A 24541-nucleotide genomic window follows, 5' to 3' on the forward strand; every position below is an offset into this window, starting at 1 on the left:
ATTTTTCCCTGTTATTTTGTTTTCTATAAAATGTGTCCCAGCACTAAACTGCAGCACAATGACATTAACTTCACATCCCCTCAAAGATCCATTTTCATGCATTCGAGCCAAGCAATAATTTTGTAAACAAACGTGTACCTCATCTGAGTATGTAATCTATCGAGGAACATTGATCATAAAACATCTAGTGAACATCGACAACTAATAGACAGTAGTATGTTTTGAGGTAATTTCATTAGATTGTAAGAGAACACTATTCTCCACGTTGTGATTGTAGTTCAGCTGTACTGTGCTTGCTTCGTCTTGTTCAAAGAATCCAGTTTGTGTATTTGTATTATCTTTCACTGAATTTAATAGTTACAAGTTTTCCATAGTACATAATTATTTTCCCATATTTACAAGAAGGAAGATTTATATTAGTCTTGACACATTACATACTGTGACTGTGATTTTGTCATCAGATGATTCTCTAAGTATGCATGAATCAAACTGCTTTAAACAATAATACATAGCTCACATCACAACACCAAATTATCAGGCATGACTACAATCATTCAAAAAAAAATACTCAGTATTGGCTATATCCAATATTACATTACTGGAGTCAGTGCAGGTTATTCATATCCCCCCCCCCCCCCCCCCCTCATTTTTTTCCACAAATATGGGAATAAATTTGGTCTTAAAGTGGCTTTTGGATTTCTTCTCTTTCTTTGTCAGCAGTCATTGTGGGCTCTTACCCTCAATGTTAGTGACTTTCTGATAGTTAATGAAGTTAAAGTCTTCATATTCCTGATTCTTGCTCAGACTGCAATGTTTTCACCTCAGTTGTTGAGCAGGACGTCCTGCGGTGCAAATGAAAGCCTTCAACCAACTCTGGCCTTGAGAGACGCCGCTTGAATTCATCAGTGGTGAAGTAGTACATCACCGGGTCCAGGAAGGAGTTAAAGCTGGCCAGGCACAAGGTTATAGGATGGGAGCGTTGGATGGCAGTCCTGAATGCACAGCTCATTTGCTTATTCAATTTGGCTAAAAAGTCCAAAGGAAAAGTGATGTGATAAGGCATGAAACAGATCAGGAAGACACCTGCACAGCTCAGCACCATCTTGAGAGCTTTACGCTTTTCTCCAGCATCTTGAAGGACACAGTTTTTTTCACGTAGACTTGCAGCAGTTAACCATGTGCAAGTGAAGATCACTGCTAGAGGTAATAGAAAACCAATGAGTTCTGCCAATGTGACAAGAGTCACTCCACTTGCCAAGGATAGAGACACCATAGGTAGCTCTGAGAAGCAGATGGTAGAATTGTCTGAGTTGAAATTTTTTCTCAGCAAAGGAAAGGGTAAGCATCCGACACACACGATGAACCAGCCTATTGCACACCATGTGCGGTCTCGTCGCCGTTTTGTTGCTTTGTATCGAAGTGGATAGATGATAAGTAAGCAACGTCTTACGCTTATGCATGCCAGAAAGTAAATGCTGGCATACATGTTGACATATTTCAGGTAGAAGCAAAAGCTGCAGAGAGGATGGCCAAAGGGCCAGGATTTATTCAGGTAATAATATATACGTAAAGGTAATGAAAGTACTTGGAGCAGATCTGCAATGGCCAGGTTGATCATGAAGATCACAGCTTTCTTTGTTTCTTTCACATACACATGGAAAACCCAAAGTGCCAAAACATTACTGATCAACCCTGGGACCAGGATTACTGTGTAGATAACTGCATAAGTGTAATGCTGGTATTCTTTAATACCTTCAGATATTGTTTCATTTCCACATGCAAAAGTGCTGTCCTTCATTTTCCTGTCATTAGTCCAGATCTGAAGGTCTGCTCTAAAGCACAGAAGGATGTCAGTCTTTGTTGGTTTACACTGAGGTCCTCAGACACCTGTTGTCCTAAATATATTATCCAAAAAAAGTCATGCTGTTCCATTAGGTTGCCATCCAGTGCTGACCTTTTCCTTAGGAATGGGAAAAGTGCAGTCGTCTTAATGTCCTAGCAGTGTCATGGTCTCACTTGTGTATCCAGTCCTGAAAGACAACATATGGTGACAGATTAGAAACAGTTCAACTGGGTGGAAAGGTACCAAATTCTTTGTATGGCCAATTGCATAGGCTCTAAATGCAGGATTTGCATGGGTGAGGGCATAAACTGGTATAAATTTCAGAAGCAGGACTGAGGTACTGATACGAATGGCTGATACATTATTTGCATCTTCTTTTCATATTTCACAAGGGGGAAAAGCATAACACAAGCTGACCTTGTATTCACACACATGACTCACAGTCTCACGTTTACTCAGTTACTAATAACATCACGCTTCAGTCATGGCAAACACTGAGGATTTTATAAACTATGAACTCAGTTAGGTAGTGCTGAGCTGAACAGATAGTGACACTGTATTCAATTCTCATTCTACACATTTTAGATAAAACCATCACACATTTACTTGAACACATCAAGCTGCAGACAAAAAGAGATCTAGACTTTTTTTTCAGACTTCTCAAATAGAGGCAGAATGTCATGCTTTGTCAATCTGTTTTTAACTGAAGCCTATCATGTAAATAAGTAACAAATACAGTCATCATTTTTGAGTTACAACTACTATATGCACAATGCTCTGTTAAAAATAAGAAATAATTAAGCTGTACTCTTGTGAGCTAGCTGGCCTAGTGGTTAGCATGCCCACCTCTTGACCAGGAGACCGGAAGTTCTACTCGCGGTTGGGTCATACCAAAGGCCATTATCAAAATGGTACCTACTGTCATCTAACAAGGCACACTGCAATACAGATGTGAGTAGGGAGTCAAACTCTCACAGTTACCAAAGGAGTAGCCCCCCACTGTAACTCTGGCTATGGAATAGGTGAGAGGCTGAGGGCTATGGAAATGGAGATTGGCGCTGCCCAATGTGCAAAGTGCCTGGTTAGTACTGGAAAAGGAGACTGCTTGGGAAGATCAGGCCCTGGCATGGGAGATACTTTTGTTTATTTATTTATTTACTCACTCTTGTGAGCTACATTTGCAGTGAAATGCTTTTCTCATAATGAATCTTACTGTTTGTCAGCTTAGAATGTTAAAACAAGTTCACTCCACCTCCTTACTTCACACCTCAGCATAATGGGACTTTCCATATTCACAGCTGCCTGTACTTTTTCTTTTTTTCACCCGCCTGCTCTGCACGTGCTTAACAATATGTTTGGTGGTTGTGGTTGCATTATAGAATTTTGCATTGAAGCGTGTACCAAAAAGGTATTGGGATGATGAGGTGTTTCCTGAACAAGTTAGGAATAAAGTAAAGCACATATTGGTTCAGTCTAGATGACCAACAACACAAATTGGTTCAGTCTCAATGACCAACAACACAAAAACCACTGTTTGCATAAACCAGCATTAACGGAAGAGCTGAAGAAAATCGAGCAATTTGGATGCTGAAATGAAAGAATTGCTTCTGCTTTCTTTGAGTATCACAGCACTATTTTAAACACTTGAAAGTAAAAGAAAGTATTGGTGTATTTAAAAATCAGCAATGACCAGAGCCCTGTTTCCAAAAATAGTCATGAAGTTAAGTTGAACTGAGAGAGAATGTTTAATGTCGTGCTTGCTCTGACAATTATGTTGTCTGGTTTTTGGAAACCCAACCCAGAACAATGAGGTGGGACTAAGATGGGAATATTGTGAAAATCCTGAAGAATAATCCTGAAACCATTTTCCAACAAGCCCATCCATCATCTGTAGCCACTTATCCTGTTCTACAGGGTCGCAGGCAAGTTGGGGCCTATCCCAGCTGACTATGGGCAAGAGGACACCCTGGACAAGTCGCCAGGTCATTGCAGGGCTGACACAGAGACAAACAGCCATTCACACCTACAGTCAATTTAGAGCCACCAATTAACCTATGTCTTTGGACTGTGGGGGAAACCGGAGCACCCGAAGAAAACCCATGCAGACACGGGGAGAACATGCAAACTCCACACAGAAAGGCCCTCGCCGGTTGCTGGGCTCGAACCCAGGACCTTCTTGCTGTGAGGCGACAGTGCTAACCACTACACCACCGTGCTGCCCTCCAGCAAGCCCTCCATCTACAAAATTACTTATGGTTTATACCACAAGGTGTGAACTTCTCAGTAGCCTCCAGAAAACAACAATTATACAGTATTTGTACACAGGAGTGAGAAATGTGTGAAAAGGGGTTATCTCATCAGTGAGAAGTGAATATTGGTGTATGACTTAAACACATGTCGCCAGCTCTGACTAGAGGATTTTTGGCTCTACATCGAAAATAATCTGAATTATAAAGAATTATGTTGTTGTCTTGTTTACTAACAGCTCAGGAATCTTGATGGTCATACTTTACACCAAATTACATTAAATATATCACTGACAAAACTGGAGATTGAGCCTTAAGATGGTGGAAAGTGCAAACATGATGGTTTCCAATGTCTACAGATGCAACAGCTCATATGATCAGTTGTAAATTGTAATACCATGTTGGGGCCATGTTTGTGCACTATAACTTCTGCACACAGCAGTGAATAGCGTGTTGAATACAAGTGGTGAATAGAGCAATGTTTCCTCATAGTTAACGAATTAGATTGTACAAGCTGACAAAAATGCATAAGCACTATGTCATTTATGTTCGATTTATATTAGCAGTGCAGTCAGTCACCAATGATTTTTTTTACATCTTTTCGTAAATAATGAGAAATGCATTTCATTTGCTGGAGGAACCTGAAGTCTGAAATCTCATCTCATCTCATTGTCTCTAGCCGCTTTATCCTGTTCTGCAGGGTCGCAGGCAAGCTGGAGCCTATCCCAGCTGACTACGGGCGAAAGGCAGGGTACACCCTGGACAAGTCGCCAGGTCATCACAGGGCTGACACATAGACACAGACAACCATTTACACTCACACTCAATTTAGAGTCACCAGTTAACCTAACCTGCATGTCTTTGGACTGTGGGGGAAACCGGAGCACCCGGAGGAAACCCACGTGGACACGGGGAGAAAATGCAAACTCCACACAGAAAGGCCCTCACCAGCCACGGGGCTCAAACCCGGACCTTCTTGCTGTGAGGCGACAGCGCTAACCACTACACCACCGTGCCGCAGCTTTTATGTAATATGTTCCTTTTTTTAATTAATGTACACTGTAGCTTTTTTTTTCTTTTTTTTTGTTGAAATGTAAAGTTTGAACACCCCCCCCCCCCCCCCCCCCCAAAAAAAAAAAAAGAAATAGAGCATTTAACAATCTGGTGACACCCAAAACTGAAAAGGAAGAACATTTTATTTAAAGATTTGATCATTTGACCATTTTGACATGCGGTATCTGCTGACAAACTAAATTATTTAGGCTTATGCCTAGTGATTTAAAACTCCTGCATTGCACATTACACTCTTTCAGTTATATCCTGATGTTTTCATGTCCACGCATTCCTTGGTTCTTGGTTATTATCACTTGTACATGTGACACAAGTGTGTCTTCCACAACATGCACTGAAGTACAGCATATTGAAGTCATTTATAGTCAGGCTTCATCCTGAAGCTTTTGTCACCCATCAAAATTAACTATGGGGAGTATGAAAAAAAAGCATTTTACTTAGGTCTGTTTGGTCAAAGCAAAAAAAGAAAAAAAAATGCTCAGATTAGAAGTTTGTTAACAAGGTGATGTTATATAATTCAGTTTACAGAGGCAGTGGGCTGGCAGGGCTATATCCTCCCTGTCTTTCAAAGGTAAGGTAACATCATCTTATCTGTGGTTAAAAAACATTTTAAAGAGGATTGTGATTTTTTTTTTTTTCAACTGAGTGTAACAGCACCATTAGTCATTTAAAAAAAATGATAAGAGGTGCAAGGCAAGGCTCTGGGCTAACTGAAACAAACCCAGTACTGTAAGCAGAGATACTCTCTGCTGTAGGTGCATACAACCTGTCAACAACAATCATGTCACATGACTACACAGCATGACACAGCAGCCTAGTTTTGAGCTCCACTAGGCTAATACAGTGCCCTTCACAATTATTGTCCCCCCTTGTAAAGATTAATAAAAAGGGTCCGAAAAAAAAAAACCTCATGGTGAAGTCGCTTCATCTCATACTGGGAAAAAAAACAGTAAAATTCAACCTTTTATTGAAATAAATTTATTCAGAGAAACAGAAAAACAGATCCCTCATCAAGAAATAATTATTTTCAACCAAACATATGTGCCACAATTATTAGCACCCCTGGAAAGTATAATGAACGCAATGTAACATGGACTCAAAATGGAACTTTTTAGCAATAAACAGTCAAGGTGGGTTTTGTGTACAAAGAAAGATGGCTACAATGAAAAGAACCCTATCCCAACTGGTGGCAGTTCTGTGATAGGGCTGTTTTAACTCCAAAGGCCCTAGAAACCTTGTTAGGGTACATAGCATCATGGACTCCATGAAATACCAGGACATTTCATCTCATCTCATTATCTCTAGATGCTTTATCCTGTTCTACAGGGTCACAGGCAAGCTGGAGCCTATCCCAGCTGACTACGGGAGAAAGGCAGGGTACACCCTGGACAAGTCGCCAGGTCATCACAGGGCTGACACATAGACACAGACAACCATTCACACTCACATTCACACCTACGGTCAATTTAGAGTCACCAGTTAACCTAACCTGCATGTCTTTGGACTGCGGGGGAAACCGGAGCACCCGGAGGAAACCCACGCGGACATGGGAAGAACATGCAAACTCCACACAGAAAGGCCCTCGTCGGCCACGGGGCTTGAGCCCGGACCTTCTTGCTGTGAGGCGACAGCGCTAACCACTACACCACCGTGCCGCCCCATACCAGGACATTTTAAATCAAAATTAGGCTGCCTCTGACGGGAAAATAAAACTGGGTCATCATTGGATCTTCCAGCAGGACAATGATCTGAAGCATATGTCCAAATCAACACAAAAATGGTTAGCTGAGCACAGAATCAAGTTTCTGCCATGGTCATCTCAGTCCCCTGACCTGAACCCCATTGAAAACCTGTGGGGTGAGCTGAAGAGGAGAGAGCACAAGAGAGGGCTGAGGACCCTGCATGATCTGGAGAGATTGTGTAAAGAGAAATGGTCTCAGATGCCCTGCTCTGTATCTCTAACCTTATAAAATGTTATAGGAGAGACTCAGTGCTGTTTTACTGGCAAAGGGAGGTTGTACAAAGTATTAAATGCAGGTGTGCCAATAATAGAGGCACATGTTTTTGTTAAAAATAATTATTTCTTGACGAGGGATTTGTTTTTCAGTTAAAGGTTGGATTTTTCTCATTTTTTCAGTATGAGATGAAGCTACTTCATTCCATTTATGTTGTTCTGTAATACCTCATGTAACAGACTCATTCACTGGTGTAATGAATGGAACAAAATGGATTGTTTATCATTATTTCTCCACTAAAATATATTTGGAGGAGAAACGGAAAGTTGACTGAGACAGAGCACAGACTGTACAAATTACAGAGTACTAATTACACAAAAGGACAGAGGGCAAAACTCTAAGCTTAGTGGGTTTTTGTTGCTTTGAGCAAAAGTGTTACAATTTTTCTGTGTACTGTGTTTGTTATTCAGAAAACATGCAGTTTATATTCAAATGCCAAAAGTTACACATCTCATCTCATTATCTCTAGCCGCTTTATCCTTCTACAGGGTCGCAGGCAAGCTGGAGCCTATCCCAGCTGACTATGGGCGAAAGGCGGGGTACACCCTGGACAAGTCGCCAGGTCATCACAGGGCTGACACATAGATACAGACAACCATTCACACTCACACTCACACCTACGGTCAATTTAGAGTCACCAGTTAACCTAACCTGCATGTCTTTGGACTGTGGGGGAAACCGGAGCACCCGGAGGAAACCCACGCGGACACGGGGAGAACATGCAAACTCCACACAGAAAGGCCCTCGCCGGCCCCGGGGCTCGAACCCAGGACCTTCTTGCTGTGAGGCGACAGCGCTAACCACTACACCACCGTGCCGCCCAAAGTTACATATAAAAATTTAAATTTTATATATATATATATTCACTTTGCCCCCCCCACCAGTCACCACTGCTTATACATATCAAATAATGTTCATGTCTCATCTCATCTCATTATCTCTAGCCGCTTTATCCTTCTACAGGGTCGCAGGCAAGCTGGAGCCTATCCCAGCTGACTACGGGCGAAAGGCGGGGTACACCCTGGACAAGTCGCCAGGTCATCACAGGGCTGACACATAGACACAGACAACCATTCACACTCACATTCACACCTACGGTCAATTTAGAGTCACCAGTTAACCTAACCTGCATGTCTTTGGACTGTGGGGGAAACCGGAGCACCCGGAGGAAACCCACGCGGACACGGGGAGAACATGCAAACTCCACACAGAAAGGCCCTCGCCGGACCCGGGGCTCGAACCCAGGACCTTCTTGCTGTGAGGCGACAGTGCTAACCACTACACCACCGTGCCGCCCCCATTTTAAAGATGCTTCAGATTATTCCAGAATAATTCCTATTTATACAGTAAACCTATAGTTTTAAAATGGTAGTTTTACTTTTGCCTGTTTTAAATGACTTTTCCAAAACAACAACAAAAAAAAGCTGTTATTTAACTATCCATACATTTTGATCATTCGCAGGGGCGCAGATAGGATTTTTGAACTGGGGGGGACTGAGCTGTCAGCAAATGATTCCATTTTGTGTATGCATGTATGTGTGCGTGTGTGTATATATATATATATATATATATATATATATATATATATATATATATATATATATATATATACACACACTACCGTTCAAAAGTTTGGGGTCACTTTGAAATGTCCTTATTTTTGAAAGAAAAGCACTGTTCTTTTCAATGAAGATCACTTTAAACTAATCAGAAATACACTCTATACATTGCTAATGTGGTAAATGACTATTCTAGCTGCAAATGTCTGGTTTTTGGTGCAATATCTCCATAGGTGTATAGAGGCCCAGCAACTATCACTCCAGTGTTCTAATGGTACAATGTGTTTGCTCATTGCCTCAGAAGGCTAATGGATGATTAGAAAACCCTTGTACAATCATGTTAGCACAGCTGAAAACAGTTTAGCTCTTTAGAGAAGCTATAAAACTGACCTTCCTTTGAGCAGATTGAGTTTCTGGAGCATCACATTTGTGGGGTCGATTAAATGCTCAAAATGGCCAGGAAAATGTCTTGACTATATTTTCTATTCATTTTACAACTTATGGTGGTAAATAAAAGTGTGACTTTTCTTGGAAAACACAAAATTGTCTGGGTGACCCCAAACTTTTGAATGGTAGTGTGTATACATGTTATTTCACCTCCCTCACTGCCATCACCAGGAACTACCTGCAGGCCAGGACAATGATAACATTTTAACATAGCCTATGGAAATCCAAAGTTTACACATTATCATCACGCACAGAAATTGCAAAACTGCAAAACTAGTTTTAAAACCGCTAAGTTCCAACTGTTAAACATAGCGAGAGGCTGGGCTACGTGTCTGTGTGTAAAGTGTAAACCAGTGCATCCTGACTTTCTAACTATGCCTGTGTGTTGCGTGAGCGGCAGTCAGTCAACAACTCTTCGCAAAGTTTCCTTATGAAACAATATGCTAGCTGAAATTATGTCAGGGAACGCCAGATTAAACATTAAAACTGCCTTCTGAGCACTGTATCTACAGGCTACCACCAAAAGAAGGAGGCTACCAGAAAGGCATCACTCCGTACGATTTTACTTTCAGTGCGACATTACTTTGAACAGACTATCAAAAAATTGCAAGGTGATATGATAAAGTAAGGCACAGTTTACTTACAGTCGTGTTTTTTTTTTTTTTAAACGATGCAATCGTTTTCTGCCTTTTGGCACCCTTCATCATGCCATGTTGGGGTCCTGAACTAGGAGGCGCTGTCCCCGATATGCCTGTCAAACTTGTTGTGGGTAACCATAGCAACCAAGCTTGAGCTCGCAACCTGTGCAGTCTGCGCAGTTGCAACTACGTCTGTACTGCTGTGTACCTCAATAAACCGAATGGTAATTAGTCTTTTGATTTTTCCGTGAGGTTTGCCTTATGCAAAGAAAGACAGCATAGATGTTTTTTCCTCCCTATAAGTGGGGGGGACCGAACAAGGTGAATTTAAATCTGGGTGGGACGAATCCCCCCCGTCCCCCCCTCTATCTGCGCCCGTGATCATTCGTTTGTTTTCATAAATGATAATGTAGGATGTGACTAAAGGGCTAGTGTTGTCGTGAGTTTGAACTGGGGTCTGTGCCTCATTTAGGTCAGATATTAAAAATAACATTTGAGCCTGCACACTGTAACAAATTATTTGTTGTTTTAACTTAAAAAATTTTAGTGTCCAGGCTGCCTTAAAATTTTGAGTTCATTGAAATTCATATAGTAAGTTAAATTGTTTGCCTCATTGTGTTAACTTACTATATTAATTTCAATGAGTTCAAAATTTTAAGGCAGCCTGGACACTAACTTTTTTAAGTTAAAACAACAAATCATTTTTTACAGTGCACTACTACACAAGTACTTAAACAGAGAGAAAACATTTCATTGCACAGAAGAAACTGACCACTAATGACTACTAACAGATGTGACACAAGCACCTGGTTGGTGATGACATTACACTACCGTTCAAAAGTTTGGGGTCACCCAGACAATTTTGTGTTTTCCAAGAAAAGTCACACTTTTATTTACCACCATAAGTTGTAAAATGAATAGAAAATATAGTCAAGACATTTTTCTGGCCATTTTGAGCATTTAATCGACCCCACAAATGTGATGCTCCAGAAACTCAATCTGCTCAAAGGAAGGTCAGTTTTATAGCTTCTCTAAAGAGCTCAGCTGTTTTCAGCTGTGCTAACATGATTGTACAAGGGTTTTCTAATCATCCATTAGCCTTCTGAGGCAATGAGCAAACACATTGTACCATTAGAACACTGGAGTGATAGTTGCTGGAAATGGGCCTCTATACACCTATGGAGATATTGCACCAAAAACCAGACATTTGCAGCTAGAATAGTCATTTACCACATTAGCAATGTATAGAGTGTATTTCTGATTAGTTTAAAGTGATCTTCATTGAAAAGAACAGTGCTTTTCTTTCAAAAATAAGGAAATTTCAAAGTGACCCCAAACTTTTAGTGTAAGAGAAGACAGAGTCAAAAAGAAAAAGTTATCATTCATTCTGGTTTTAAGTTTACTGGGGATACATTTTAGCTCTGTAACTTTTGTCCAAAGATGAGCAGGTTGGGTTTGTATGCAACTATTTGGTCAAGGATCTTGAGTTGCAAAGAAAAAAAAAGATATTGCAAAATGACAGCCCATAATGTTGAGTAAGGTTGTTGTACAGAACAAACAGAAAAGGTCATGTGATATGAGATTTAATATGGAACATGCACATTTGATCATTAGAAATGGTGTAATGAGGCATATTCAATATATTGGGAATCTATTATGTATAGGCTTGGGGGGAAATAAAGCCATCATCACGACAAGATATTATTGTCGATTTTAGATAATGCAGTCTGAAATTGCTTAATCATTTCTGTTGACCTGAGCAAACAGTTAAAACACTGTCTTTCATAACCGTTCTTGAAAATTCTGGGAGGAGTTTCAAGACTATTTGATTACCAACACACACTTCATTACTACACTTAAGTATCATTTCCTTTGAATAATTGCACTTTTACTAAATTACAATTCCATGGAAAGAAAAAAAAGTATTTTGTTTACATATTCATTTAGACTGTCCATATATTCCATACAAATTGTAAGTATTATTAATTTTTTTCTACCAGCCCAATCAATCATTCTCACATGCATGACAGGAAGTATGCATGTCTGTAGATGTATGTTCATATGATAACTGTGTGTCTGTACTGTCTTTTTTTGAAATGACTGTGTGTGTTTGACTGTGTGTTCATGTATGCTGCTACATGTTTTCAATGTATTCTTTTTAACTTAAATTATATTTTAGAGACTCAATGAATGAGGCACTGACTGGAGAGCACTTTAAATTTTGTTGTACTTGTGACAATGACAATAAAGACCTATTCTATTCTATAACTTTAAATTGTTGATTAATTATCATTAAAATACCCAGTGAACCCCATACCAATTTGTATGGATTGCATAATCTTTGCACAAAATGACATATGGGCGCTGTGTGAGACGGCTGCCTCTCCAGTAGCTCTGTAGTTTTTAGCTCTTTAAACCTCTTTTTTTCCACCTTTTTTAACTTTTTTGCTCTTCTTACGAAGACATATAGTGTGTTTAACTATATAACATGGATATACTGTATTTAACTTTAACATGCAACCAGGAGCCAGTTTTCTCTCTTATTCGAGAGAGGAGTTGCTGGCCTTGAAAACAATGGGCCGAGCCGGGATACGACACCTCATCCCGGCTGAGCTGAGGAGGAAACCCAGGGGCTGCAAAGCCGGAGCTAAGCTAAAGGCTAGGCTAGCGGACAACCGGCGGTGCTACAAACCATCCATTCCCTCTGTTATCATGGGGAATGTGAATTCGCTGCCGAATAAAGTTGATGAGCTTTCCGCTCTGAACAACCAGCGGATTTACCGGGAGAGCAGCTTATTTATCTTTACGGAGACATGGCTAACACACCTTGTACCGGATGCTAACGTGGACCTGCGGGGATTCACTGCTGTGAGAGCCGACAGAAACACTAACACATGCGGGAAAAGCAAAGGTGGGGGACTCATAATTTATGTTAACAATCGCTGGTGTAACCAGGGACATATCTCCGTAAAGACAATTTTATGTTGCCTGGACTTGGAGCTGCTAGCCGTTAGCCTGCGGCCATATTATCTGCCGAGGGAGTTCAGTCACGTGATCACCATCTGTGTTTACATCCCTCTGAGGGCAGACGCAGCCGCTGCATGTGAGAGGATTCACTCTGTCACAGCAAGACTGCAGACACAGCACCCTGAGGCATTTATCATCATTTCTGGGGACTTTAATCACGCTACTTTGGACTCTACTTTGGCTGCTTTTTATCAGGCTGTGGATTGTCCAACAAGGAACAACAGGACAATTGACTTGCTGTATGCTAATGTGAGGGATGCATACAGAGCCACACCCCTCCCCCCACTAGGGAAGTCTTTCCACAACCTGGTTCTTCTACAGCCGAAGTACACCCCCCTGGTTCAAAGGCAGCCTGCAACAACTAGCTCCATCAGGAGGTGGTCCCCTGAAATGGAAGATGCCCTCAGAGACTGCTATGACATCATGGACTGGGATGTGCTGCTTAGCCCACACTGTGAGGACATAGAGGGGCTGACACACTGTCTGACAGATTACCTCAACTTCTATGCAGACGTGGTCTCCCCCGCTAAGACTGTACGGTGTTACCCTAATAACAAGTCATGGGTAGCACAGGAAATCAAAGCTGTCCTCAACAGGAAGAAGGCCACCTTCAGGAGCAGGGATAGGGAGGCGATGAAAGCAGCACAGCAGGAGGTGAGACGCTGCATGAGGAAAGCTAACAGCTACAGGAGAAAGGTGGAGCAGAAGCTGAAGGAGAACAGCATGAGGGAGGTCTGGGAAGGTGTGAAAACTATCACAGGCCACAATACAAAGACCAGAGTCGTTGAGGGGACAGTGGAGAAGGCGAACGAGTTGAATGACTTCTTCAATCAGTACAACCAGCCCACGTCCCCCCCACCCTCTCCCTCACTGCAGCCATCTCTCCTTCTTCTCTCAGCACACCTCCCCCCAGTCATCACAGCATCCCCCTCCTCCCCCACCTCAACACAGACTCCTCTATGCATTACTGCAGACCAGGTCAGAGGTCAACTGAGGAAGCTTCACCCCAGGAAAGCAGCAGGCCCGGACAAGGTGTGTCCACAACTACTGAAGACCTGCTCTGCTGAACTGGGTGAACCACTCCAACGCATCTTCAACCTCAGCCTGCAGCTGGGGAGAGTGCCAACCCTCTGGAAGACATCATGTATCGTTCCAGTTCCCAAAAAGAATCGGCCCAGTGAGCTGAACAACTTCCGACCGGTGGTGCTCACTTCACATCTGATGAAGACGTTGGAGTGGCTCTTCCTCAGCCTCCTCAGACCCCAGGTACAACATGCCCAGGACTGTCTGCAGTTTGCGTACCGGGCAGGTGTTGGTGTGGAAGACGCCATCCTCTACCTGCTACACCAAGCCCACTCACATCTGGATAAGGGAAATGGCACAGTGAGGATTCTCTTCTTGGACTTCTCAAGTGCCTTCAACACCATCCAGCCCCTACTGCTTCAGGACAAACTGAACAGGATGCGAGTGGACCCCTGCCTGGTCACCTGGATCTCCAGCTACCTCACTGACAGGCCGCAGTACGTCAGGCTAAAGGACATCACATCTGACACTATAATTAACAGCACTGGAGCACCCCAGGGCACGGTGCTGGCCCCTCTTCTCTTCACCCTGTACACTGCGGACTTCTGCTACAACTCAGAGCTGTGTCACATTCAGAAGTTTGCCGATGACACAGCCATCATTGGGTGTATCAGTGATGACAGAGAGGAGGAGTATAGGAGCCTGGTGAGGGACTTTGCTGTGTGGTGCAACAGGAACCATCTGCAGCTCAACACCTCGAAGACCAAGGAGCTGGTCATTGACTTTGGGAGGTCCAGACCAAGGTCATGACCAGTTCTGATTGAGGGAGTCGAGGTGGAGGCTGTGGATTCCTACAAGTACCTCGGGCTGTGGCTGGACAGCAAGCTGGACTGGACTTGCAACACCAATCACTTATACAGGAAGGGACAGAGCAGGCTATACTTCCTTAGGAGGCTGCAGTCCTTTAACATCTGCAGGAAACTCCTGTGGATGTTCTATCTGTCTGTGGTCGCCAGTGTCCTGTTTTACACCGTGGTGTGCTGGGGGGGCAGCACATCCAAGAAGGACACATCCAGGCTGGACAAACTGATCAGGCGGGCCGGCTCTGTGGTCGGCATGAAGCTGGACTCTCTGGTGACGGTGGCAGAGAAGAGGTCTATGGACAAACTATTGAACATCATGGACGATGCCAGTCACCCTCTGCACACCGTCATCAGCAACCAGAGGAGCCTGTTCAGTGACAGAATGCTCCTTCCCAAGTGCAGGACGAACAGACTCAAAGACTCCTTTGTCCCTCACGCCATCAGACTGTACAACTCCTCTCTGGGGGGGAGGAGGGGTAACAAAGGACAGAGGACAGGAAGGAACAATAGCCTAGCCTAGCCTAGCCTAGCCTAGCCTAACAATAAGCAATACCGGACAGTGTGCAATATAAAGTGCAATATCTTTCCTGCCCCCCCCCCCCCCCCACACACACACACACACTTACCCTAACCCCACTTCTCCCCCTTCGCCCCTCCCTCTCTTCCCCATATCTTATTCTTTTATATTTGTATATGAGTGATTCCACGCTTATGGGTACTGAAATGGGGACATGAACTTATTCACCTAAAACCATTTCTTTTTTTACCATCAGGTCACAAAACATGTAATCTTTAATGAATGATATGTTAAAAGATAACTTTAATTTTCTGAGATGTAATAAAAACATATTTATATGCCAAAGTCAAGCCTATGAGTTCCAAAATGATGTCTGTTACATTACTTCTGTTACGATTGTCCATCTCGCGTCTGTTACAAATTAATTACAATCTAGCTATATACCATGTTAATCTTATTGAAAGAATGTGTATGTTTATTCTACTACACATGTTTGTTAATTATATTTGCTAAAACATCACCTTCCTATGTTTCAAAAAGTAATTCTACATTGTTAAAATTGAGAATATATATGTCCACAACACTTCTGTTACGTTCTGACTTTGGCATATAAATATGTTTTTATTACATCTCAGAAAATTAAAGTTATCTTTTAACATATCATTCATTAAAGATTACATGTTTTGTGACCTGATGGTAAAAAAAAGAAATGGTTTTAGGTGAATTTTTAAAAATAAGTTCATGTCCCCATTTCAGTACCCATAAGCATGGAATCACTCATATGTAAATACTTAATTTATTTTAATTTATCTAGAAGTTTTTCTCTATTTCTTTTCTCTGTTTATCTGTAATGATGCTGCTGGAATCTTAATTTCCCTGAGGGAACCCTCCCAAAGGGATCAATAAAGTTTTATCTAATCTAATCTAAGAATTAGCCATTAGTCCTATTTGCATGCATTCAAATTTGTTTAAAAAAAACAAAAAACAAAAACAACTTGATCTTATTGCAGATTAACAAGGACTGAAACAAACAAGAAAGGTGTGGTTAGAATTTGTTTCATTTCAAATGAATGAAGTCCTAAGAAGTGGTACAAAATCTAACCCCATCTATAATGCTAACTGTAACAATGAATTTTCATACAAATTCAGTCATAATTTTTAGTTCAAATAATTAATTTTAAAATACTTTATATACTTAAGTATATTTCAGTATGGAAATTTGGTTTAATTGTCTCAAATTTAAAATTGAAAAAGTATCATTTTGACTAACTACTCAGACTATAAATTGAGTACAATTTTGGCACCTCACAACTCCTCGGTATGCTCACAGTCTGACCAGTATGTCATTGTAGAAGCACATCTTCTTCCTACAGCAAAACCTACATTGCTCTCCACAATTATTGGCACCTCTTGTAAAGATTAGCAAAAAGGGTTAGAAAAAATCCACCGTTTGGTGAAGTAGCTTCATTTCACACTGAAAAAAAGAGAAAAAGCCAAACTTTAATTGAAACAAATTTATTCAGAGAAAAACAAATCCCTCATCAAGAAATAGTTTTTTTTTTAACAAAAAACACGTGCCACTATTATCATCACCCCTGCATGTAATACTTTGTACAACCTCCCTTTGCCAGTAAAATAGCACTGAGTCTCTCCTATAACATTTTATAAGGTGAGAGATACAGAGCAGAGCATCTGAGACCATTCCTCTTTACACAATCTCTCCAGATCATGCAGGGTCCTTGGCCCTCTCTTGTGCTCTCTCCTCTTCAGCTCACCCCATAGGTTTTCAGTGGGGTTCAAGTCAGGGGACTGAGATAGCCATGGCAGAAGCTTGATTCTATGCTCACCTAACCATTTTTGTGTTGATTTGGACATATGCTTCAGATCATTGTCTTGCTGGAAGATCTGATGACAACCCAGTTTTACTTTCCCATTAGAGGCAGTCTGATTTTGATTTAAAATGTCCTGGTATTTCATGGAGTCCATGATGCCATGTACCCTAACAAGGTTTCTAGGGCCTTTGGAGTGAAAACAGCCCCCTAATATCACAGAACTACCACCATATTTTACATTTAGTATCAGGTTCTTTTCATTATAGCTATCCTTCTTTTTACATCAAAGCCACCTTGACTGTTTATTGACAAACGCTCTATTTTTGTTATATCAGACCATAGAACACGGTTCCATTCAAATGGCCCTTTTCCACTACCCTTTTTCAGCTCACTTCAGCTCGCTTCAGCTCACTTCAGCCCGACACGGCTCGCGTTTCGACTACCAAAAACCAGCACGACTCAGCTCGTTTCAGCCCTGCTTAGCCCCTAAAACTCGCACCGTTTTGGAGTAGGGCTGAAGCGAGCCAAACCGTGCCGAGTGAGGTTGGGGGCGTGAGCAGACACTCCCCTGTGCACTGATTGGTGAGGAGGAGTGTCCTCACATGCCCACACACGCCCCGCGAGCGCGCTGGGATCTGTAAACACCGCAAACCCGGAAGAAGAATAATTATGAATTACGAGAATTTCTGAAGCCTTATGCACCTCGCCTCATCTATACGCTCTTGCCAGTATCTGTTGGCGTTGTCGGTGACAACAAGCCACAGCACCGAGACCAGCAACACTAACGACTCCATGTCCTCCATGTTTATTGTTTACTATTCGGGTCGTGAGACTACCGCTGAAAAGCTCACTGAGTCAGTGACATACAGAGCATCGTGCACGAGTTCGCGGAGCGCAAGGCTCGCCGTATGCCCTTCAAATAATGCGCGCAGTAGGCTATTGATGTTTTATTATGAGCCATGTACAGTATGTCGCCTAATGTTTTTTTGTTTCTGAGTTACATGTTCGTTTGAAGGACTTAATGTACAAACTAACATAGTTGCACCCCGGAGTGTTGAAATTGGTAAACACAGTGCATTCAGTGAGGTTTGCACCGCCCTCCTTTTATTTCTGACTCTTCCTGTCAGCGTTGCAACCTCTGAGCGCTCATTCGTATGCCCTTCAAATAATGTGCGCAGTATAGGCTATTGATGTTTTATTATGAGCCATGTACAGTATCCTAATGTTTTTTGTTTCTGAGTTACATGTTCGTTTGAAGGACTTGATGTACTAAATAACATAGTTGCACCCGGTAGTGTTGAAATTGGTAAACACCGCAGTTGCGGACATTTTGTAGCCTAAAATGATGTTATGATAAGCTTTAATAAAGGGCCCGGTCATTTGCCCCGCCTCCGGCCCGGCTCTGACTTGTTCCGCCACTGTCACTGATGTCACTGTTTGCGCTGCTTAACGGCATCACATGACGTCCACCCACTTTCGCTAACTCCACCCAATGTGTCCACCCACTTCCAGCCAGCACGGTTCAGCGCGGTTGTAGTCGAAATGCAACTCCAACAGCCCCGCTCAGCTCGACTCAGCTCGACTCGGCACGGCACGGCTCAGCCGCGTTTGTAGTGGAAAAGCGGCAAAAGTTGTAGTAGTGTTTTGCAAACTTCAGGTGCTTATGTTTGTGGTTAACTGACAGAAAAGGCTTTTTTCCTGACATGCCTTCCAAATAATCATGGAAGTGAAGTTGAGAAATAATTATTTTCAACAAAAATAATTATTTCTGGAGACCCCAAGATTTTGGAGACTTGTGGCCCTTTTCCACTACCCTTTTTCAGCTCACTTCAGCTCGCTTCAGCTCACTTCAGCCCGACACGGCTCGCGTTTCGACTACCAAAAACCAGCACGACTCAGCTCGTTTCAGCCCTGCTTAGCCCCTAAAACTCGCACCGTTTTGGAGTGGGGCTGAAGCGAACCAAGCCGTGCCGAGTGAGGTTGGGGGCGTGAGCAGACACTCCCCTGTGCACTGATTGGTGAGGAGGAGTGTCCTCACATGCCCACACACACCCCGCGAGCGCGCTGGGATCTGTAAACACCGCAAACCCGGAAGAAGGAGAATTACGAATTACGAGAATTTCTGAAGCCTTATGTGCCTCGCCTCATCTATACGCTCTTGCCAGTATCTGTTGGCATTGTCGGTGACAACAAGCCACAGCACCAAGACCAGCAACACTAACGACTCCATGTCCTCCATGTTTATTGTTTACTATTCGGGTCGTGAGACTACCGCTTAAAAGATCACTGAATCAGTGACATACAGAGCATCGTGGACGAGTTCGCGGAGCGCAAGGCTCGTCGTATGCCCTTCAAATAATGCGCGCGGTAGGCTATTGATGTTTTATTATGAGCCATGTACAGTATGTCACCTAATGTTTTTTGTTTCTGAGTTACATGTTCGTTTGAAGGACTTAATGTACAAAATAACATAGTTGCACCCCGTAGTGTTGAAATTGGTAAACACAGTGCATTCAGTGAGGTTTGCACCGCCCTCCTTTTATTTCTGACTCTTCCTGTCACCGTTGCAACCTCTGAGCGCTCATTCGTATGCCCTTCAAATAATGTGCGCAGTATAGGCTATTGATGTTTTATTATGAGCCATGTACAGTATCCTAATGTTTTTTGTTTCTGAGTTACATGTTCGTTTGAAGGACTTGATGTACTAAATAACATAGTTGCACCCGGTAGTGTTGAAATTGGTAAACACCGCAGTTGCGGACATTTTGTAGCCTAAAATGATGTTATGATAAGCTTTAATAAAGGGCCCGGTCATTTGCCCCGCCCCTGGCCCGGCTCTGACTTGTTCCGCCACTGTCACTGATGTCACAGTTTGCGCTGCTTAACGACATCACGTGACGTCCACCCACTTTCGCTAACTCCACCCAATGTGTCCACCCACTTCCAGCCAGCACGGTTCAGCGCGGTTGTAGTCGAAATGCAACTCCAACAGCCCCGCTCAGCTCGACTCAGCTCGACTCAGCACGGCACGGCTCAGCCGCGTTTGTAGTGGAAAAGCGGCATTGGAGGTAGTTTTGGAGACTTGTGGCCCTTTTCCACTACCCTTTTTCAGCTCACTTCAGCTCGCTTCAGCTCACTTCAGCCCGACACGGCTCGCGTTTCGACTACCAAAAACCAGCACGACTCAGCTCGTTTCAGCCCTGCTTAGCCCCTAAAACTCGCACCGTTTTGGAGTGGGGCTGAAGCGAGCCAAGCCATGCCGAGTGAGGTTGGGGGCGTGAGCAGACACTCCCCTGTGCACTGATTGGTGAGGAGGAGTGTCCTCACATGCCCACACACGCCCCGCGAGCACGCTGGGATCTGTAAACACCGCAAACCCGGAAGAAGGAGAATTACGAATTACGAGAATTTCTGAAGCCTTATGTGCCTCGCCTCATCTATACGCTCTTGCCAGTATCTGTTGGCATTGTCGGTGACAACAAGCCACAGCACCAAGACCAGCAACACTAACGACTCCATGTCCTCCATGTTTATTGTTTACTATTCGGGTCGTGAGACTACCGCTTAAAAGATCACTGAATCAGTGACATACAGAGCATCGTGGACGAGTTCGCGGAGCGCAAGGCTCGTCGTATGCCCTTCAAATAATGCGCGCAGTAGGCTATTGATGTTTTATTATGAGCCATGTACAGTATGTCACCTAATGTTTTTTGTTTCTGAGTTACATGTTCGTTTGAAGGACTTAATGTACAAAATAACATAGTTGCACCCCGTAGTGTTGAAATTGGTAAACACAGTGCATTCAGTGAGGTTTGCACCGCCCTCCTTTTATTTCTGACTCTTCCTGTCACCGTTGCAACCTCTGAGCGCTCATTCGTATGCCCTTCAAATAATGTGCGCAGTATAGGCTATTGATGTTTTATATGAGCCATGTACAGTATCCTAATGTTTTTTGTTTCTGAGTTACATGTTCGTTTGAAGGACTTGATGTACTAAATAACATAGTTGCACCCGGTAGTGTTGAAATTGGTAAACACCGCAGTTGCGGACATTTTGTAGCCTAAAATAATGTTATGATAAGCTTTAATAAAGGGCCCGGTCATTTGCCCCGCCCCCGGCCCGGCTCTGACTTGTTCCGCCACTGTCACTGATGTCACAGTTTGCGCTGCTTAACGACATCACGTGACGTCCACCCACTTTCGCTAACTCCACCCAATGTGTCCACCCACTTCCAGCCAGCACGGTTCAGCGCGGTTGTAGTCGAAATGCAACTCCAACAGCCCCGCTCAGCTCGACTCAGCACGGCACGGCTCAGCCGCGTTTGTAGTGGAAAAGCGGCATTGGAGACCCTGAGATTTAACTCTTTCCTGTAATTCACCCATAATGATCCTTGGGGAGTTTTAAAAAATTTTTTGCCTCTCTTACCCTCCTCCTCACTGTATGTGGGGGCAAAATAAACTTAGGTCCTCTTCCAGGAAAGCTTGTAACAGTTTCAGTTGGTATCCACTTATTTTTATTATTGTCCTAACAGTAGAAATGGACATTTTCAGGCGGGGAGCTGTTTGTTTTTTAAAATAACCATTCCCTGACTTATGAAGGTCAACCCACTTCTCCCTCATTTGGTTTGTGTGTTCTCTTATCCTTCCCATGTTGATGGATTACTTAGGGAATCTGGCCTCTGTGTCCAGTTAATCAGGAAGTCATGGATTTGAGCCAATCAGCTCAAATGTACAATTTAAATGAGAAACATGGTTCATTTACATTGTGTTCACTATAATTTCCAGGGGTTCCAGTAACAGTAGCACGTGTGTTTTTGTTGAAAATAATTATTTCTTGATGAGGGATTTGTTTTTTTTCTGAATAATTTTATTTCAATTAAAGTTTGGATTTCTTCTCATTTTTTTTTCAGTTTGAGATGGAGCTACTTCACCAAAAGGTGGATTTTTTTTTCAAACCCTTTTTACTAATCTTTACAAGGGGTGCCAATAATCATGGGGGGCACTGTGCATGTTTTTTCTTGATATCAAACTGTGTGTGGAATACTTCATCAACCTCCACTGCCCTTCAATCCAGAGGCATTATTTAGTTTAGGCAACAGAGATGAGCTCTTGATTGTCCTGGGGAACAGAAGGCCTCTCGATAATGAAGGATACTCTGGAGAATTCAGACAGCTGAGCAGATAGTATGTGGGGGAAAGAGGAGCCAGAAAGGATGTTTTAAGCAGACTCCGTGGATCTGAGCTGCTGAAGGCTGCCAAAAATGAATCCTTCTGTTTGGCCTTTTCCTCTCTGACCCAAAAGCTTAAGGCAATAAGATCACTCTGAGAAGCAAAGTGCTCTCTCCCCTACATGTCAAAACAGCAAAGAGCTACATTCATTGGTGAATTCACACACACCCCTTTGGCATGAGTTTGAGACCTTATTGATCTGAAGATGTCTGTGGGAAATCCCTTCTGAACTGTGTCACTTTTGTTGTGAGAGTCTGACACATGCACTCATCAAATGATTCACCTTTCTTTCCATTTGTGATTTATTGAGCAGTACTTTTTTTTTTGCCATGGAACATGATATGATAATGTGTTGGGTTTTTTTTTTTTTGCTATAGATTTGAGTAACCATTCATTTGGGTAACCATACTTTCCATCATTGTCTGATAAGCTTTAAATTTAAGATTGTAAATTCTGTTTAACATTGTGAGGACTGAGTCTTCTCTCAAATGTTTAGCCAGCAACAGGTAGGGGGCTAAAATCATTTTCATATACAATTTAAATTTCTAACATCTGATAGGATACAATGTTATATCCTTAAAGAAAATGTAATACCATTATTTATTTTCTATTTGTTATTATGGTTAGTAAGGTAGGATAAATACTTCACCTAAAGATGAATTCACTTAAAAAAAGGAAAAAAAAAGAAAAGCTGCCTAAGCTCATATTCTCAGTGGGGTGGTTGGTGTATCCATATCTTGGCTGTTTCTTGGCCAGTGTCAGAGCCTATCCCTATCTCCCCCACTCCCTGCTTCCCCCATCCCCTTAATACTCAACTGCTGGACACTGAAATGTTTAGGATTCTTCAGGGGGTTATTTTGGAGCAAAACCTATGAACAGGCTGTGGCTCTCCTCTTTAGACTGTCCTCACACAACCAGCTCTGTTCTATTGATGTTACAACAATAACTGTTTTCAAAACTTGATGTCTTACCTTGTTGCGAGTGGAGCAGATGTTTCACTTCTTATCGAACAGTTGGAGAGAAAACGCAGTTCAAAGTGACATCCATCCACGTGATCTCGAACCAAAACTCTAAATGCAAGATGACTGAGCTAGCCAAGTCCTTTAGTTGTTTTTTTTCTCACTCACACTTCCTCTTTCAGTTGATATTTGCTTTTCTGTTTTTTGTTTGTTTTTGATATTTGCTTTTCTATAATGTATTTAATCTTTTTAACTTACAATTGACTCTGTTTCTTTTCATTCTCAACCCTGTGGTTTCTGGTACTGTTTGTTGCCTCACACTCTTTCGTTTATCACTTCTGATAGAATTTCCTGCCCCACTGTGGGGGCGTTCACTGAGGGATGTGACGCTTGCTAAAACTCTCCTACTTCTGCTATTTCTTGATACCCATTTCTTCCATGTTTGAGAGATGTTGTGCGTGTTTGTCACTTAGTGAAAGAAATATCTCCAGTCCAGCTCCATTAATCATAAGAATTAATTTGATGCTTTAGTTAAAGTCATTTAAATTATGAGAGCAATCTACTTGAAATAAAAGACGGCTTCCTCAAATGTTCCTTTGATAATGAACAGGTGCTTAAATTCATATAGGGGATTTACTTGGAACCCACTCAAAAAGTGAAAGCATCCGTTGGCAGAGAGAGAGAGAGATTAAATCTTATATGTAAGACATTCTTCTTTCTATAGACATTACACATAATCTACGGGGACCCCCCCCCCCCCCCCAAAAAAAAAAAAACCCCTTTAAAAATTCTTTGTAAGTTAATTAAAATGCCTAACTGTTGATAGGTAATACAACCCCGATTCCAAAAAAGTTGGGACAAAGTACAAATTGTAAATAAAAACAGAATGCAATAATTTACAAATCTCAAAAGCTGATATTGTATTCACAATAGAACATAGACAACAGATCAAATGTCGAAAGTGAGACATTTTGAAATTTCATGCCAAATATTGGCTCATTTGAAATTTCATGACAGCAACACATCTCAAAAAAGTTGGGACAGGGGCAATAAGAGGCTGGAAAAGTTAAAGGTACAAAAAAGGAACAGCTGGAGGACCAAATTGCAACTCATTAGGTCAATTGGCAATAGGTCATTAACATGACTGGGTATAAAAAGAGCATCTTGGAGTGGCAGCGGCTCTCAGAAGTAAAGATGGGAAGAGGATCACCAATCCCCCTAATTCTGCGCCGACAAATAGTGGAGCAATATCAGAAAGGAGTTCGACAGTGTAA

The 24541-nt window shown here is 42.3% G+C and overlaps 1 protein-coding gene across 2 annotated transcripts; it reads right to left on the minus strand.

Moving 5' to 3' along the window:
- Positions 1 to 636: 636 nt before the first annotated feature.
- On the minus strand, positions 637 to 23612 carry gpr174 (G protein-coupled receptor 174). 2 transcript variants are annotated; one of them, XM_060927575.1, is made up of 3 exons: positions 23280 to 23612; positions 16554 to 16723; positions 637 to 2030 (listed from the first exon to the last, which is right to left on the minus strand). In XM_060927575.1, exon 3 carries the CDS (start codon positions 1796 to 1798, stop codon positions 782 to 784), a length of 1017 nt encoding a protein of 338 aa, XP_060783558.1. In that variant the 5' UTR covers positions 1799 to 2030; positions 16554 to 16723; positions 23280 to 23612; the 3' UTR covers positions 637 to 781. The 2 variants fall into 2 exon arrangements, with proteins under 2 accessions (XP_060783558.1, XP_060783557.1); XM_060927574.1 differs by lacking the exon at positions 16554 to 16723.
- Positions 23613 to 24541: the final 929 nt, after the last annotated feature.

Source organism: Neoarius graeffei, chromosome 8 (genome assembly GCF_027579695.1).
Source record: "Neoarius graeffei isolate fNeoGra1 chromosome 8, fNeoGra1.pri, whole genome shotgun sequence".
Taxonomy (NCBI): domain Eukaryota; kingdom Metazoa; phylum Chordata; class Actinopteri; order Siluriformes; family Ariidae; genus Neoarius; species Neoarius graeffei.